The sequence below is a fragment of the Protopterus annectens genome, chromosome 12.part0 (assembly GCF_019279795.1).
Source record: "Protopterus annectens isolate FY-2018-M chromosome 12.part0, PAN1.0, whole genome shotgun sequence".
NCBI classification, from domain to species: Eukaryota; Metazoa; Chordata; order Ceratodontiformes; family Protopteridae; genus Protopterus; species Protopterus annectens.
In genome coordinates this window covers 502,787,709-502,807,242 of record NC_056746.1, presented here as the reverse complement: position 1 = coordinate 502,807,242, position 19,534 = coordinate 502,787,709, and the positions used below count along the sequence as shown (strand labels likewise).

Here is a 19,534-nt window from a genome sequence, read left to right as displayed (position 1 = left end):
TAGTGAAAACCTACTGCCAATCATTAGTGGACCGGAGTTCCGCTGTGGCGACCCCTAATTTGGGAAAAGCAGAAAGACAACAACAACTAGCTGATTAAAAAATGGTAATTGCAAGAGCGTTTTTGTTTCAACGCCATTTTTTTATTTGGCTAGAAAATGAGAGGACTGGTGAAGGTTTTTTGCCAGCTCCCACCTTGTGGAGCGTATTCTGGGTTGCAAAACAGCCCAGCATCCCACCCTCATTGATTTACTGAAGCTTAAAGCTAACTGTCTTGAATCTCTGGAGTAGTCTCTTGCGTCATTTGGTGTCAGAGCTGCAGAAAACAGGGCCTGAGGACTGCTGTTCTTGGAGCTTTACCCTAAGCTTAGCTGAGCTGGGTTTTATGTCTGGTGGGAACTTGAGTCACTAATGTATAAATGAACACTTGGAAAATATGATTTAAAACCAGCACTTTGTGTGCAGGTCTCTCTTCCATTCTTGCTGTTTTTATCTGGCATGTGATCATATAACAGTTCCTTGTCCTTGTGACAGCCAGTGTTAATCAGTTTCTTGCCTGCTATTGTATGATGCTGTGTTTAGTGTGGTCCCATTCATTTAGGTTTATGTTAGTAGTTAAGGGATCTAGAGGTCATTGTGCAGGAGGCATTTGTTGACAGTCTATCAGTGCTCTGTCCACTTTCTGTCTTGCTGGATCCTCCCATGTAGAGGCCTTCCGGTTCTCGAGAAACTTCTAATTGCACCAAGATGCAGTCTCATGCTCTCACAAATGCCTTGCCTGAAGTACCTCTACGTAAAAGCCTGTGCAGCTTTCATGTATAGGTAGCAGGCTTTTCTTCCCTTGTGGAGTCTGGCATTCAGGATACTGTTCAGGCTTCCTGGAAGGCACCCTGACTCTACTTTTTTGGTTTTTAGAAGGTGATAGCATTCTATGAGCCCTTGCTTGGGTGGGTAGAACAAATTAGTAAGCATCCTTTGGCTGATCTTTATGTGATTGTCAGCATTAGGCCCCATGCATCACAGTAATTTGCTGCTTCATCACCTGTCAAGGAGCAAAACAATCTGGACAAGTAATCTAAGATTGTACTGTTTCCAGTTTGGGGCTTAGAGTTATGATTCTTCATCTAATACTTCCATTCTCACTTGGTAAAGCAGATTCGGGACAAACCAGAGGACTTCCATGAGGTGGTTCAATTATTTAAATTTTTTTGATGGGGTAGAGGACTCGTCGACGTGGACCATTTTAAGGTTGGCTTGTGATGCAGATGCAAATGGAGGAGCTAGTAGCAAAAACATATTGGAATTAACAATACTTATATTTTCTTAAAGTAACAAATGAACACATTAGATGTAAAGATTTGTCACAATCACATGTGGCTAATTATATAAGATTTGCATGTGCAATATTTATAGCTAAAAGGGAGAAATGAAGGGGAGAGGAGTTGTAGAGTGTTAAGGCATGTAAGGGTGATAGGAAGTTTGAGTAAAATCGAGGGAACAAAAAAATAGGAGTAGAAAGTCGGGTGTTCAAGGGGGAATGTATTAGATTGTTTGCAGTTTCCGGGATGGGCTATGTCACTTCTGATGCTTTATGCTTCTGCTTTGGCTGCAGGCACAGGCATACGAATGCTCAGAATGGCATGGGTTTTCTTCTTAAGGAGGAATACAGGGACAAGATCTCAAATGATCACTTAGAGCATGCACTGTTTGTCCAGGTTACTTAGGACCTTTTCTATGACCTCCTGAGAAGCAGTCACCTCTGTGGAGGGCTTTATAAGAAATGAATGTTAGCTGTAAACACACATGCCCTTCTGAGTTCCTGTACATTTATGTTCTGATTGCAGTTGTACTATTTTCTTATGCATTCATTAGTATTGCTAAGTAGTAGGTGTCCCTTTATTCAGTAAGTAGTTCAGAGTAAGACTTTAATAGGCATTTGTGATGTTTGCTATATTAGAATTCCATTGTCATTGTTACCACTTGCAACATTGATCTTTATTCCTTGTGTGTCCTCTTCCAAGCCTAGCCAGCCCTGTAGGAAGAAGAATCCACCTCAGCTTCATGAGAGGCATTGAAGCTCAATGAAGTCTTGCTTTGCCTGCCTTAGCCAAGTTTCTCAAGAAGACCTTGCTGCAGTTCTGATTCTGATTTGGGAAGGCTGTTTTTAGAGTTTACGGTGGCTTTGAGAACCATTGCAAAGGACCCGTGAATTCTAGCTGTGGTTACTCTTGATCACATTCTGTAGCTCACTGGACATCTTCCAGAAAGGTACCTTTGTTGGCTGAGTTTCATCTCTGTGAAATTCTTGGAGCAAGTCTAGACAATGGGGAGTGTTTTACCTCTCCCTCATCTTTAAGGAAATGGATGATTTCTTCCATATTCTTGACCTCAGCAGCTTCAGCAACAAGTTATTAGTTTTGTTCTTGATGATCTTCTTGCAGAGGATCTTGCCCTTGCTTCCTCAGGTCACTTGAATATTGTTGCTGTGCATGATTGATCCTTTGGCACATCAGTTTTTGTGGAACAAGTAAAGAAAATCCTCTGCTTGATGGGCATCACTTCAAGTACAGTGTTGAAGTTGGACTTTCTTCAACTCCTAAAGCCTTTACTAAGGTTTTGGCAGTGGTGGCTGTAGCCTTGCATGAAAAGATTCTCAGCATATTTCTGTAATTGGACAGCTGGCAGTCAGTAGCCCCAAGCAGGTATACCCTTAGCATGCCTGCAGTGATGCCATTAAAGGGAGGGTTGGGAGTTCTTTCTGAATAAGGCTTATAGAATTGCCTTTATGGGCATGGAGTTTGGTGTTGTCAGTTGTACGTCATTCTTGCATTGTAGAAGTCCTTGGGTGTGATCTTGGCCAGCTGGATGATGATACATTATAGACTACAGGCCCAGACTGTGCTACATCTGGGTTTGACTGCTATCTTGGAGAACATGATTCCATTTACATGCCCAAAGCTGTGGGTGTTGCAGTTAATTGTGAGATATTTATGACTTCCAAGCTGCTTCCAGGACCCAGAATAATATGACTAGACCCGAGTTACTCCCAGACCTGCTCCTGTTGAGCAATCCATAACAACCCTTTTGTGGGCCTCTTTTCTTCAACTAAACTAGTCACATATATTCTATCGAATGGGTAGTTTATTTGCAGGATGGGCTGCTCATCTAGGCTCTCACGGTATAAGATGCGACTCCCTCTCTGGAAAAGGGTGCTCCACAGCAACCCAATGAAGCTAAGAGCATTAAAGGCTTTGAAAGCAGAGCTTTTTTACTGGCTCTGTTTTCATTTGGACAGATAGAGCCAATCCATTGCTTGGCATCTGGATGAGTAGTGGGATGTACATGATGGAGGCAGTGCTTGTCTAGCAGTTGGTATTAGGTAGGCATGACTCTGTAAGCAGTTCAAATTCCTGAGGAGTAAATTAATTGGCAAACTGAGTCAGTACCTCTTCTGCTGGAGTTGTGGTTCGAGTCTTCCAGATTGTGAAGCTGCAGTCTTAAACTAGATGGCATTCAACACTGTACTGTAGATCAACATTTTTATATGTAGGAAAATTGTGCCATCCCTCTCTTCTGCAACAAGGTGAGGGAGGAGAGAATAGTGGATGTCCTCCATCCTGTGGTGTGGGAGATTCCTGCAAAGGTTCAGTGAAGAAAGACCAAAACTCTTTTCTTGTTGCCTGTTTGTTACTGAAAAGGGCAAAATTTCAACAAAAACAGGTCCATGGTGATGCAGGAAGTGTTTTAGTCCAAGCCAAGTGCATCCCCAGCTGTTACGATAACAGCTAATGGAGTAATAGTTGATTCCACCATATGGCAATTGAAGCTGCTGGGAAGCCTTCCACTTAAGCAGGCCTTTGCTGCCAATTAGGAAATTATGCATTTGGGCATGACTGTACAGTGTAGTAACCCCACTCAATTAATCTAAGAGTTAACCTGCCATTTTTCAGCTCACTATATGGTTTGAGATTAATTTATTTCACAGTGATGTACATGTTTTACCCATTTGTGTGAATCATGACCTCATGTAAGAGAGGATTGTAGCCTAACACCACCTGACAAGATGGCTTTTGTATACTGTTTGCATTCTTCTTTGAAGAACCCACCACCTATTATGTTACATAAACATCACAATTGACAAGTTTTGGCTTCTTATCATTTAAGCCTCTGAGCTCAATGGATGTTCATTTATTTTTGGAAGGTAATCTGAGAATAAGACCAGTGTGTCTAGGGAATCATATTTGGTCTTTTACAAGGACTGGAGGTCCCTTAGCACCAGCTCATGTTTCCTCTTGAAAATCCTTTCTGAGTTGACTATGAGCCAGTTCATTCATCTGTTTTCTTTATGAGGGCAGAAAGCAGGGTGGAGCCCTTCATTCTATGGACGGTGATGTTTAGGTAATGTGGCACCTAAGATGGGTATTTCAGTTTAGGGGAGTGGAGACAGGTATTCATTCATCATCTTTGCTCCATATGTGGAAGGGCTTGCAGTTGCAAAGCAGATGGTTTTTCATAGTGGATTGCCAACTGTATTATTTGTCATCGAGTGGATGATGTACTAGTGAATGTTAAATTCAACACAGAATAGCTGCCTTCTCTTCATCCTTCAGGAATGGCTCCATTGTTGACATGTGGGCTGTGGCCACTTGGTCTTCAACCATTTCCTGCAGCTCAGGGAGCTTTTTTTTTTTTTTTGTAGAAATTACTTCAGCATTTGGCTTTGAGTCATCCCCATTGTCTCAACTCCCAGGGTGTTAATTTAATTCATTAACATTGTGGGATGTTTCTAGTGCCATAGCTATAGTCACAGAGCCTCTTTCCCAACTAGACTCTTAAGCTGTTGTAGAAGCCTTACCTGAACCCTAGGTTATCAGACTTTTGGGGGGGGGGTGGACTTGTTAGAATCCATTGTTCTCTTTGCCAGTGTATCTGATGAAATGAGATGGGGATGGGCAGTATAATAGAATTCGGCTAGCCCTAGCAGTTCTCAGGTGGCTTCACGATTTATGCTGTCGCTGCCATTGACTCTGTCATAGACCTCACAGACCATTGTCTAGCTGGTCAGTGAACACTGCAGATGTGAAGTACTGTTTGTACATTACCTTAATCTTGATTGGGTTATCCAGTAAGTTTTATCTCACTCGTGTTGTTCCATTAACCTTAAGTGTATTCTACTATAATGTTATCAATTGTATACGAGACCCATGCCTTCTGAGTAAGGTGGATAAGCACTCTGGGCACAGTACTCTACTGCACTGGACCTTTCCAAGTGTGATTTCTTACACTTGTGCAATAGGCATTATTGCAGACTTTTGAGTGATTCATGTACTGTTGTACAGTTTTCTGCAGAAATGCAACAGGCAGACATGAAGCTGAGATTGTCTTGGTCCAAGACTCATGTGTTCATATGCAGCCATGTATCTGCCAACTAGATGCTTTTCACTTAGCTACACTTTCTTTCCTTTGCCCAGTCACATGGCTGTTTATACTTCTCATCTTCCACAGTTATGATAGCATGCCACTTTTATGCCATACCAGTGATCCAGGTCTGGAGTGCGGACGTGTGTGCTCCCTAGCATGATTCTTTTCTTTGTATACCAGTAAGAATGTAGCTAAATGCTACCAGGTCTTCACTGGAAAGAACCTGCGTTCATTAAAAAAAAAACTGTATTAAATGCTGTTTACCAGATTGCAAATCATCATCATTGTAAATATTTCTTATTCTGGGAATAAGTACGTGTTGTGAAGAATTACTCTAGTCTCACCGTGAGGTATAGGACGTAGGGGAGGAACTTGGTGTGTACTTGACTGAAGTATTTACCGGCAGTGCAGACTGAGTAGCAAGTACTGTGTAGAAAGCTTCAAAAAGCAGACAATTGTAAGGTGTGACAACTGGAGTACAAGAATAACACACCTAGGCCTGATGTACTTTTTTAAACTATTACATCTTCATTGCCTGTCTAACCTTCAGTGAGTAGTCATTTATCAGCTAATCTTTTTTGTTGCCAACAAAGGTTGAATAAGTGTGGGTGCTTTGTTGACCCCTACTTCTAGGAGTGAGACTTGCCATATATCACTACCGTTCTACCTTCTCATGACCAACTTGGGTGGTGCTTCTAGATTCTAATGAGCATGATAAGTCTTTCCCCAGTATTGTACCCAGATGGGATGTCTGTACAGGACTGTGTACCACATGTGAGGTTCTCTGGTGTTGCTTCACTTTGTTTCCCTCTTCCAAGCAAAAGATCACCCATCAGCACTGAATGAGGACTTTTGTGTGTTCATAGGTTTATAGATAAGTACTAGACTAGCTGTGCTTGTGGGCCATTTTAAGCCTGTCCAGTTTCGCTCAAAGGTCAGAATCAAACCCTGTACCTTGTGTCTGTGAGGTAAATACCCTAACACCAATCCTTTCTACCTACAACTCTAACCAGTATGGCAGCAACAACTTGCACAAAAATGTGTTGCATTTGATGTTTATTGCAGAAAAATTCAGGTTACTGCGATTTGGTCAAAACGGCACTGGTGTGCAACATCAACGAGCAGTGTTGATGTCACCTGGATTGGACCACCAAGCTTAGAGTGAGAGGACAGTGACCTCTGCACACACAGTGTTGGAAATGCACCTGAACAGCAGATTAGATTCGATTTAATGACTACTTCTACCATCAAGCAGATTTTGTGTTTTTTGTAGAGGTAGAGCTAAAAACATCACAGTTATTTCTCAGTGCAAAGCCAACATGCTTTTGTTTATACTCTAATGAAATGTTCCATATTTTCCTACATTTTAATTGACAAATCTTTAATTTTTGGATTTTGTAATGCTTAAGCTTCTTTGTATTGCAGCATGACATGAAAATAATTGGCATGCTTCATCTTTTCCTTACTCATTATTTACAGCTGATGATTCTTCGCAGGATGAAGCAGAGGAGGATGTTAAACAAGTTACGGTATGTACGGCATGTGTGCTTTTCTAAAAACTTTAAATTATTGTCCTGACCAGTTTTGATGCAGAATGACTTTTCAGGATAACAGCAACAATATCTCCACTAATAAAACATTTGTTCTTAGTTGAGAACTATCGTAATATGTGTTTAACTGTTGCATTGCCCATTCATTCAGATTAGAGACCTGCTGGAAGCAGATGATGAGTCATGCCTACATGTGTTCTATACTGTTGCAGCTGGCAAGTCTGTAGTTACCCCCACAACACGCACACATTTTTTTCCTGTCCAGCATCTTGATTTGCTTTGAATCATTAAAAAAGTCATGGTTTGTCATTACTTCATTGACCATAAAAGGTGAACAAGGATGGGAATATTTTTTTTCTTTTTTCCTGTCTAATGGCTGTAGTGTTTATACCAAACGTCAGTCAGCACAATTTTTGACTCCCCTGAGAGCTCGTATACTAAAGGATGTGCGTTTTCCATGTTGATCACTGTTTCTACGAAATAGATTCAGTCCTTTGACAGAGGGTCAAGGGTGTAATTGTCTAGAGCCGAGCTTTAAAATCCTTATTCGAGATTAACACATTTCTGTATCAAATCAAAAAAGAAAGATGACGAGCATTTACACCTTTAATGATTTGAAATTCTCATAAGTCCTTAGAAAAAAGTATAGTTCAGTAGTTGAACATCATTTGAAGTTTTGCTCATGAGAAAAAAGTTGTGCAGCAGGTCAGAAATCTTGTACAATATGAAAAAAATCACTATTAGCTGTTCAGTTGGTTAAAGTAGATCGTTATTTCTTTTCCAAATAGGCAGATGAGCACTGTGAGTTTAATGAACAGCTATGGCTAGTTGGCTTACTTTTCTTCACAAAATTGTGAGCATGTTTGTGGGGAGGTGTTTTTCATGGGAGTGTGCCAGTGGAGATGTGGCACTTCCAGTGTGTGGTTACCTTACAGATTTCCCCACCTAATTGTGGTTGAGTGACTGTTAAGTTTAATCTTATTACATTGTCTTTTTATGAACCATTTTTTTCAGTTATTTTATTCTACTTTATTTTTATATCAATCATGTTGATCTCCCTAGTGCTGTGCATGTGTGTTCACAAACTCACTCTCAGTGGTGGTAGCCTTCATGAGAAACGGAAAAGTGCATGTTATACCCATATGTAGAAAGTTGCTTTACTACAAGGTGCTCAAGTGTAAACTGGAGTTCACACTGAGCTACCTGTAGAATCAGCATTATAAAGTCTAGTCTGACATCCAGCACAGCCAAGTTGTTCGTGGGAGCCACCCTAGATAGGATGATGGGTAAGGCATTTCTACCCAGGAGAAAGTGGTCCCAGCGGGTCGAGTCCACAGGTCCTGCTAATAGGAAGTGGGTTTCTCTCTGCTCTGAGCTTTATAGCCTGGGTCATCTTGATGGTACCCCTGGTAATGTTCCACCTTTAAAGCGTAAGGGGAGCAACACTTTCACTCGTTAGATAAGGAAATACTGGTCCCTCCCCTGCATATGATAGTTCACCTAGTGGGTCTCAGGTGTTGGAGAATATGATCATGCCATTCTCCATATCTTAGTAAACCAGATCATGACAGCTGGTGCCTCAGACAGTGGTTCATTAAGGAAACTGGAATTCATATTGAGCTGCTTGTTTGAAAGAATTCTGGGAGTAGCACTGTTATCCATTAGTCAGGCAAAGTCTGGTCCTGCCACACTAACAGGTGTTCACCTGGTGGTTCTCTTATGTGATGGAGAATGTGGCCGTGCCTTTCTGCATTTCCAGACACAGCCATGCCATGGCAGCTGATTCCTCAGATAGGGCTTGGGGGGCTTATTCAGGAACATTCAAAATTGGGAACAAATGGACTCTGCCCCAGAAAGACCTGCCTGTTTGGGTAGTACGTGGCCACTGTGATCATCCAGGATCTCTCCATTCTCACCTGTTGCAGCATTCTTAGTAGAAGAGATGTGTTTGTGGGAGAGGGGTATGCATACTGAAAAAGACTGCCCTTTGGGATGGAGAGAAGCAAACACTGTCCATATGCTGCTGCATGGAAGCCTTCTAAAGTACCGAAGATGCTGCTTGATTCTAGGGGAGGCAAAGTGGTCTGTTGGTCACTGACAATGTATTGGAATTCTGAATCTAGTTTTGCTCTGATGCCATTTATAATTACTGGTCAGGGATCCTGCTCTCATGGTATCCACTATTTGACGTCTGCTGGCATGTAGGTTACATTGAGGGGCATTATGCCTGAATACTATACTACCAAGCTTCAAAAACTAACTTGGAGTTGGTACATATGCCCCCGTTTTTTTTTTTTTTATACTACTCGATCATGGTGTTGTCCTTTTAACAGCAGCATTCCTGGCTTACATATGGACTGAAAGGTCTTGCCTCAAAAATAAGTTATTTTCTTGACCCTTTGCCACTCAGCACTGGCATATCCCAGGTGGCATAGTTAGAAGTGACATTCAGCTTACTACTGGCTATTGACCTTCTCATGCATGTGTAGTATCCTGGTACATCCTAATTTACAGGGGCATAGACTGACATGCTCAAAATCATGAAGGAGGTCTGGAAGCCAAATACAAGGAAGCCCTGCCTAGTTAATAAAAATTCTCCAGGAGGTACAAATGAAAAGAGCAGGTTCGTTCCCCAGCAGGATTACTGTGGTACTTGTCAGATCTTTTTACAGCAGGATTGGTCTGAAGCGTATGCGGCTACTATAGTAACATGCTTTACTGCACATACCTATAGTTTAGTAAGGGTCTATGTTATATTTTTGAAAGTTTCAAACACCATATGGTCGACACCATATGAGCGATATTTGAAATTTTGAAAATATAATAAAAGATAAAAATAAAAAACTATAATTATCTAAACACTGTAGGCAGGAGGCAAGCCCCCCTGCCCCCCCCCCCGCTACTTAAATAGTCCTACTCTGAGATCGCACTGCATTGAAGTAAAGGGAAAATATTCCCTACGGCGATTTCCATGTTACACGTGCGACATTTCGACCAGTCAGGTTCGCTCACTACACGTTCGCTGTTTACAATTTTCGGTCACGCAATAGGAACCCGTTTAGTAAACCAGCTCTTCAAAGGCGCCCTGCACTTCCATCTTCCAAGGAAGGCCGTAAAATCAAAACTAATCCTGGAGCCTTGTGAGCCAGAAACCACTGCCCTGTTGAAGTGCTAATGGAAGATAACTTTTTTTTTTTTTTGGTGGTCATGGCTTAAGCTTGAATAAAAAGAACATTTGCAGATGTTCAAAGAACCACTCACATTGCTCCATGAAGACTGCATCAGATATGGAAAGTAATCCCTCGTTTAAGGGAAGGGTAGTTTTAGATTTCCTTCTTAATCGGGCACCTACAAACGTGACCAAAACCACTTTAATGCAACCTTGGAGCCTTTCTTCCTATGCCAGAATCCTAAGTCACAAAGGAATTAAGCTAGGGTGTTTGCTAGGTTCTGAAGATTGAGAAATTAGAATGCCAAATCAATCTTTTGTGAAAAGTAGTTTATCCTCAAGCAGTCAGCAGAATATAAATGGAAATGTTTGGCAGATATAAGATTCAGAAGGAGGAAGGTGAATGGGATAATGTAGAGTTGCATAGTGGTTTGTCACAGCTTTCAAAAGATGTGTTCTCCTCGATAAGACAGATAGCCGTAGGGGGAGAGTTGCAGAGGCAGTTATGTGAATGCTCTCTGGAAAGACCTCAGAACTTGATGCCTGCAAATTAAGGCTCATATAATAACACTCAGAATGTTAACTCTGCTGTTTAATTGCTGCAGTCGGGATTAGTAGCAAAATATAGGAAGAACTAAATTAACTGGAAGTCATTTTGTTACTTGAACCAAAAGAAGATGCCCGTCACAGAAGCAGTAGGCTATTTAGCCTTGCAACACTGAATTGAAAATCTGAATCTGAGGTATACTGTTGGGAAATAGGTTGGATTGTGTAATTCAAAAGCTTTGAGGATATTTGCAGGTAGCATTTGTTGAGGAAAAATTTTGAGCATTGGTTGTTCCAGGACTTTTTTATAAGATATAAAAGCATGTGTGAATTCAGGGGCCTTGCTGTTATTTCCTTTGTGTATTTGACTTGCTGTAAAGAGGACATTTATATAATGACCGAGTGGAGTTTGGGCTATACTTTACATATGGTTGAAGTTGATTGGTGCCCAGTAACTTTGTAGATTCCTGACTAATTTCCTTCTAATTCTTGGATTTCTGCTAAGAAAATTTCTAGTTGGAGTGAGACAGTTGTCGTTCCCTGGGGATTGGAGTCAAAATTCTTTGTTAGAAGACTAAGTGATTGCAAGACTGTGCCTTCCAGGTGAAGAATGTACTGAGCTCACCAGTCATGTGCCAAATGGATGACTGCATTGTACTGGTGGTACAGGTTCTATTTAATTAGAATTGGCACAGAATGAGGGCATGTCAGGCTGGTTTGGTACTTTAATATTAATAAGTCGGAATGTTTCCTTATAGCTCACTCTTCTGATTCCTAATTGGTTTGGATTGTCTTAAGGTGTTGGGATTTCTTATGAGGCCATAACTTAAAAAAATGTATGTATTGAAATATTACTTATTAACAAGCAAGTTGCAGCAGCTGCTCTTAGGATGGGGAAGGCTTCCTTCTGTTAGACCAGGATGTTGATCCTTTCTGGCCACTTTTGATTTGTAGGGCCAGGAATGCCTTCTGGTACAAGGTATTTGTTGGCCTATTTAGTCAGAGGGGTCTAATTTTTATATAAACAGGTGAGTGCCTTGACTTTAGATGGTCAGTCCGATGTGCCATTGAGCACTAAAGAGCATGTGTATACCATAATTTCAGTTCAGCCAGTTGGCATTCAGTTCTGTGACTGAGAGGAAGATAGCTGTCAGTGCTAGAAAGCATGAGGGAAGAGAAAATAGGAAATTTGGTAACTTGCAGTTGGGCTTGCATACCTGATCAGGTTGCATGGCTTGCTAAGAATAGGTACCAGAAACTGGCAAATTCCTGTTGGAACTCTTGATTTTCTGAACATGGCATGGAGTCCTGTTAATTGACCTGGATTTAACAAGTGTGTGAGGGTTGTGTACTTCCTCTGCACTGTGCCTTCCGGTAAGGTGGTTTCCTTTGAAACATTTTGTGGTAAGTTTCAGTTATGCATCAAATATTTATGCAGGCAATCTCTGGTTAAGATGTGGGATTGAACAGCTTGCCAGTACACACAGTCAGTGTGTGGTTTAGGTTCAGTGGGCTCTAGATATGTGGCCATGTAGACAAAGATTTTGACTGGCCCTGTAATGTAATGGGAAGCCTATGGTCAACACTGAAGGGGTTTGTGTTCTGGGTGCTTGGCTGAGGACATTCCATTGGATTGTAAACCGTCTTGTGTAGGTTTTCCAGTTTTTCAACTTCAGTCAAGAGGAAAGAAACTGAATTACACAGTCATTCTTTAGCAGTTTTCGTAGTTTCACAGAATATTGCTAGGCTGTCTGCCATGGCAGGCCATTTTAAGTCTAGCCAAATTTGACAAACAATAAGTACATACATTTAAAAGCTTCTTGCTGCACTAAAACTAACAGACAAAAAACAACATAGCTTAGCTACTATATATGTAAAAAAAAGTACAGTCATAACTTTTTTTTTTGGTGATGTATTAAAAAATGTGAATTATTGAAAAAAAAAATAATAGAGAGGTAGGTTATGGCATTAAAGAGGTAGGATTATATTGTTATATGACATAACCCAAATGTAAGACTCAAACCCTGTATCTTGTGTATGTGATGTGAAGCATTATACCAACCCCCTAGTATCAATGGGATCATCATTACTGCAAAGTTAATTGTGTTGCACTAAACATGAACAGAAAAAGGTTGTTAAATTGCTTTTTGGGGAGTAGACATGCCAAAGAAACTTGCTGGGACTTGGCTTTCCTTTATCAGTATTCAGACAAGCCCTTTTGAACCAAGAAAAGTTCTCTGTATTCTCTTGATATTTGTTGTAAGCTGGCACGAACTGTCCTGTGACCTAGCCTCATGTATATATCATACTTACAATAACTGTTCTTCCTTGTAAAATATTCCATTAAAAGTACAACTTGTTTTGGGTGCTGAAAATTGATCTTTTTTTTTTTTGTAATATTCAAGGTTCGTTTTGCACGCCCTGAAACTGAACAAGCACGGCAGCGACGTGTTCAGTCCTATGAATTTCTGCAGAAAAAACAGGCTGAGGAGCCATGGACCCATCTTCACTATTATGGCATTAAGGTAATGTGACAAGCACAGTTCTTAATGTAGCAAGCTAGGCACATATTCAAAAGCTTTTACAAAGTAACTTTATTTTGTATCTTGCTCCAGATCAGAGGGAACTTTCTGTTTGGTCCCTTTATTGTATGGACAATTGAATTAGCCACTCAGAAGTATAGAAATGTCACCCTTACCTAGAGTATTGTTTCCATTCTTTAAGTCTTAAAATAAACCTTGATTTTTATCATTAGTCCCTCGAATAGTTGAACAGTCCAATAGTGAATGGTTAGTGTGCCTAAGTGTATTGTTTCAGTTAAGTATCATCTTTACAAACATTACTTGTATACAAAATGCATGATATTTGTTGCAGTAGGTTCTGTTTATACATTGTGAAATGAATCCCTTATTTTTAGCTCTGCTGTAGTGGAATGGCTTTTCCATAATTGACTAATTATATATGTATGTGCCTTGACTGAGCAGAGCTCAGTAGTTGTCACTGAATAATGTATTTAATAGCTGGGATCACTGTGCGTTTTACTGAACTGCCCTTGATTTACTGTAACCTAAAAACCAAAGGGGTGGATCTCAGCTCTTCGATCTTATGGCCTAGTTATAAACTGTATGCTACAGGAAAGGTAGTACTGGGATCATACGACAAAGAACCACACCCGAAACAGATTCAGCAACATCATTATCCATTCCTGATGAATGAGATATCTTGTTTTGTGAACATTCAGTAATTGTTAGAGGGGGAAGTTACTTGTTTGCTGGTTTTCAACTGAGCTAATGGTTAGTGGGAGTCCTTTTCATCTGTTTTGCCTATCCAGTAAGACTTTTTGTTTCTTTTTACCTGTTTTGCTTAGCAAATAGGACTCTTCACCCAGCAAACAAATCATGCTCTTCATGTATCCTCTGTTTTGAAATATTTTTTTTTTGTGTGAAGCATGATACCTTCCTAAAGTATTAAAATCCTAAAATGTCCTTTTATACAAGATACTAATTAAAAATCAAGTAAATAACACCTTAAAACATTTTCTCTCGCCTTTGCCCTTGAGTTCTTCAGGTCCATCATTTTAGCCAGATAGTATAGTTTGTATCATCCTCTTAATTTGGTCTGGAGGCTCCTAATCAAAAGAAAGGCCTCCCTCCGCAAAACCACATTGATCCATAGCTATCCTTTTTGTCAACACTTTGCCATTCTCACAGGTAATATAGATAAACACTTTGTAGTCATGGATTTAAAATTGAAGGGGGGGTCAATACGATGTTGGGTCTGAAGGATCTTTAACCTCTCTGGGCAGTGCAGCTACCACAGTATTCTTTCCAAGGTAAAAAACTCTAGACCTGTCAGGAAACCGGGCTTTCTTCAGTGAAATAGTCCACGAACTGTTAAACATTAAACGCACTATTTATTACAATAAAATAAAATTGAGCTCTCTCATCTTGCTTACAGTAAAACTTTATCAGATAAAGCCATTGTTTAAAGTGCCTGCTTAAATAACCGTCCTAATCACATGACCAGCAGTTTAACTTAGACCCAGTACAAACACAAAACTGCAAAAGGAAAAAAAAAAATGGTCATTCTCGTCTTCAACAAACCATTAAACCTTCTTAACTCCATTTTATTTGATATACATATATGTATAACACACAAATACTTAAGTAATACTAAATCTTTTGTAAAAATCTAAGAATAGCAGTCTTATTTAAGCAGACATTTTAAACAATAGCTTTATCTGATGAAGTTTGACCGTATGCAAGATGAAAGTGCTCAATTTTAATATATTGTAATAAATAGTTTGATGTTTAACGGTTCATGGACTGTTTCATTAAAGAAAGCCTGGTTTCCTGAAATGCCTGGTATTTTTAGCAGGTTTGTCTTATCACATTTTTGGAGGATTTTTTTTTCAAGATGCTGCCCCCCCCCCCCTTACTTTTCTTAGATACTGTTAAACAACCTTCCAGATCTTTATTACTCTATTCCCCTCCTAACTTCCACAGGAATTCCATCTGCTCTTGGAGACTTCATTGTTAATTGGTTATACATTAGTTTTCATGTCCTCACTTCTATTTTGACTATTAATTGTTGAACCCCTTCTTCCTGTTACCTCAGCAAAATTAAGTCTTCTGTAAATATTTCCATTTGTACTTTTTTTTGTTTTCCACAATCCTCTGCTTTATACAGGTTTTCATAACATTCAGAAATCTCTCGTAACTCAAAAGGATCTCTGCATATTATTTCTTGTCGTATGCATTGTGTGTGGCAACAAGCATTTTTACTTTCTGTCTGTGGTCATTGTTCTACTAAATGTTTTTGTGGTCTGGAGTTATCACAAATAGTTACTTAATAGGAACATTTCTAAGGTCACACAGATTATCCAAGTACTCCCTTTTGCACACTGCATTTAATCCTCCTCTTGCTATGTCAGATTCCCTCCCCTTATTCTGAAGTACTTTAACCTTTGTCAGCCCTTCTAAATAATTCGTATTGCTACTTTCCCATATTTCTTTGTCGGATTGCAACCCTCTTTTAAACTCCATTTTCATTTTATCCCACTCACTTTCAGTTCTGAAGAACTTTTGTCTTCCTTAATAGCTCTACAGTAATATCCACTACCCATTCCTTAAATGCCTGTCTTTAAGAAGTAAGTAGAAAAGTGCCAGGTCTTATTTTTACTTTGTTAGTCTGCATCTTTATCTTGGGTTTTATTGATGCATAATCTGAACTGGTTATTGGCTGGGTCACAAAGTTTAAAAAATGCACACTCCTGTAAAATGTAAATTCTGTCCAGTCTAGACCAGTTATCGTTCCTTAGGGAATAATATGTAAACCCTTATGATTTTATTTTTGTTTTACTTAAGAATTCAAGTAAATGGGACATTTTGCCAAATGCTATACTATACAAGACATTTCTTTAATGTCTGTATCTGATGTATCTGAAGGAAATAAAGGTGAATATGGGTAGAGAAATAAGATACTAGTGTAGTTTGACAGGACAATTCTTGGAGTTCAGATTATTAAAGAAATTTTGGATATAAAGTGTTGATTTGAGGGATGTTAATGAAATGTATGTATTCACTATTTGGTAACCTGGTTAGTGGGCTGTTCTGGAGACTTTCTAGTGATATCCTGAGCACAAAGTTAAGGTGAACACAACAAATATTAGATCTTATTGCACTTATAATACATGGTTCAACAATTGACTGGTTACATTGGGTCTTGTTAGCAAAAGAATATAACCAAATATTTCACAATATAAATATAGATATCAAAAGTGTTTACATTAGAAGTATGTGCAGTAGTATGGAGCAAATAAGGAGTTAACTGGAATTGGGCAATTCAAATAGTTATTTTTTTTTCTAAATAAGTCATACAAGTGAGTTGGTGATTTTTTTTGTATCCATATTCCATAAAGGCTACTTCACTGAAAATGTGTTTAGATTTTTTGAACCCTTTCAGTATATCTTGATACCTTATTTCTGCAGGGAGTTTATTCCAGAGAGGTGGCCCAGTTTTGGGGACTGCTGTGTTCATCAATGACTATTTTTTTAAAAGAGGGAACATTTAAGTAAAATTAAGCCCTCCTTGAGTATTCCTTAGGGAATATGACTGCTTCCTTATCAGGGGTTTTCTTTTTAGAGAGGGGAACAATACTATCCTTTTAGAATTTTATATAACAAGATGCTTAGTAAATGCATGTGTCTTTCAGTTGTAGGAGACAAATGCAGGCCTTTTAGAAGGTTGCAGTGCTGTTCCATGGAGTTAACAAGTAGGGTGAATCTAGCAGTTTTTATTCTTACTAACTTGCAATCATTTAGTGTTGTATGCAGGTGGATAGAGTATAGAAAGTCTATATTCTAGTTTAGGCAGAAGGACATTTTTGACCAGGGCTTTATAAGCTTTAGGAGATAACATATGTGAGAGTCTAGAGGACTATTAATAGTAATGTGTGTATACCAAATGATTGTACACATCATAGGTTCATACTAGGCTATCTGCCCTAGGGCATTTATAAGCCTAGCCAGAGTGTGTTTGGCTTTCGCCACCCATTTTAAATTAATTTTGCTATGCCCTTTTTCGAGGTTAGTATACTGTGCCTCTGTCTAACAGTGACACAGAAGTGATACCCGGGGTAAACCTACGATCTCCCATCCACTCATCAAGATTCCTCTTGAAGAGAGTCAATGCGGGACTCTGCCTAACCTGGACTGGGATTTTATTCCAGAGTGAAAGGGCCTCTGGGTTATGAATCTGTCCCTCCAGCATGTCCTATTTATTTCAGTGCTGAGGTTCAAGTCTCTCGAGCCAGAGCTTCGATGGGATTTGGATTTTCTGAGGTGCAGCATGTCCATTAATTCCGGGTTGGACGTGGCTTTATACGTCAGGCACAGATCGCCTCTGAGCAGGCGGTATGCCACTGAGAAGAGCTGGAGTTTCTTTAACCGGGCATCATATGGCATCTGTTTGAGCCCTTTGATCCTCTTGGTGAGGTACTTTTGGGGTCTTTCCAGTTGCTGCAGGTGTCTGGTAAGGTACATCCCAAAAGGGGCATTGTACTCTATTATGGGCCTGACGAGGGATGAGTAAAGAGGCACGATGACCTCCCCTGTTATGCCATATGCATTATGAATGTACTGTGATGGACTAGCAGCCCATTCAGGATTCTGTGCCTTGCTCTCACTGAATGCTGGGGCAAGTTTGCATTAAAAGTGTAATAGGAGAATGAATGAGTGATTAAGCACTTTGTTTTCAATTATTTCAAGTATAAATAATGTTATGGAGGTATAGTGAATTGCTATTCTGGTTTATAATTCTAAATTATTTTGTTTACAAAACATTTAATCAAATTCCATTTGAGGAACGTGTCTGGTCTGATATTCAACTTGTAGAAATTTTACAGTTCAGTGTCCAAGCAAATTGTTTGATACATTTACCCAAATATTAGAACTTTTGCCACCCTATTAAATGTATTTAGTTTGAAATCTTAATTGCTGTTGTTACTTTAAATTGTATTATAGAGCAAATATCCCTCAGTTATAATTGAACCATCCTTTCTTAACCTTAAGAAAAAAAAAAAGAAACTATATTAAAGTCTCGTGCTCAAATTTGCACACTGACATCTGAAGTCAACACAAGATTGCTAAAACGTGTAGCAGTAATAGTCTTGGGCTTTGGAAATAACTTAAGCTCATACTTGCAGAATGTCAAAAGTTTGATTACATTTTAAGTAGGGAGCAGTAGTTTTTGCAGTCTGTAGACATTTGGTTTTATTTAATGCTTCTGTGCTATCTTCTATTAAATCCAATCTAATGTAGTTGTTGTAGGTGGTTCTTGCAAAAACCAGTCACTTCCTCCTTTTGAAGAATGTGTTACATGATGTATACAAAAAAGCCAACACTTACGACCATCAAAGCATTGCTTAAAGGACAACGGAATTCTGTTATTAAAAGCTCAACTTCTCTGTCCTTTCTGCTTTCTATTTACAGTCCCTGCTATGAATAAAACAGTAGTACAGCATTTAAAATATTTTAAATTGACTGTCTCTATCCACTAGAACAGTACCTTAGCATACTGCGGTGGTTTCACTTTCAAAAAACTTTTGTCCTGCCTTGGAAAAGCTTGTTGCAGTTACCAATCATTGATGCTGTTAAGGCCAATGAATACGTGTAGTTTTCTGGCCAATTCTCCTCCTCAAACTGACATCACCATGACTGTCTTAACAAACCCACCCGTGCTGTGATGTCACAGCTCCCTGGTCCTTCCCTTACCCATACAGAAAGTAAAGGCTAGAACAAGGAACAGTATAAGAGTCGAGTCTCCTGCGGTGAGCTGTCAGTCACAGCAGGTAACTGCTCAAATTACCCATAGCACTTTGACAGCTAGGGAAGTCAAGTGTGAAGGGGGAATGGGAGATGAGTTGTAGTACAATTTAGGCTTCACAAAATGCTACAATTTAGCCATTCTAAAAAAAGCAGCAGTAAAATAAACACTTTGAAAGTCTGTTCTGTGGCATTTGCACTGTGTTTTAGTCATTGAATGTCATGAAATATTACCTAAAACTGACAAAAGACAGCAGTGTATGCACGTAAAATCAGTGCAGTGACAAGAGCTTTAGGAAGAAAGAGGCCTGCATGATGTAATTTTAAAGGCAAGCACTGCATTGTGGTGATACCTAGAGGCAGGCTAAACAATCAGGATTACTTCACGATGCTAGACCCCATGTGGTCAGACTCAGAAATTACATATAAAAATATTTAAAAACATTTAAATAGTCCCAGAGTAGTGTTAAAATGTAGGAAACACCCAACGATGATGAAATAAACATTTTTTTTAGTCTGTGGGTGC

General features: G+C 39.5%; 1 protein-coding gene across 3 annotated transcripts in view; it reads left to right on the top strand.

The window, feature by feature from the left end:
• POLR3E (RNA polymerase III subunit E) overlaps positions 1-19,534 on the top strand; it is an 892,447-nt gene that overhangs the window by 394,850 nt on the left and 478,063 nt on the right. For all 3 annotated transcript variants that reach the window (XM_044089628.1, XM_044089629.1, XM_044089630.1), the window contains 2 exons: positions 6,899-6,948; positions 13,090-13,209. In XM_044089628.1, coding sequence (XP_043945563.1) covers positions 6,899-6,948; positions 13,090-13,209 — 170 coding nt within the window. The remainder of the gene's footprint in view (positions 1-6,898; positions 6,949-13,089; positions 13,210-19,534) is intronic.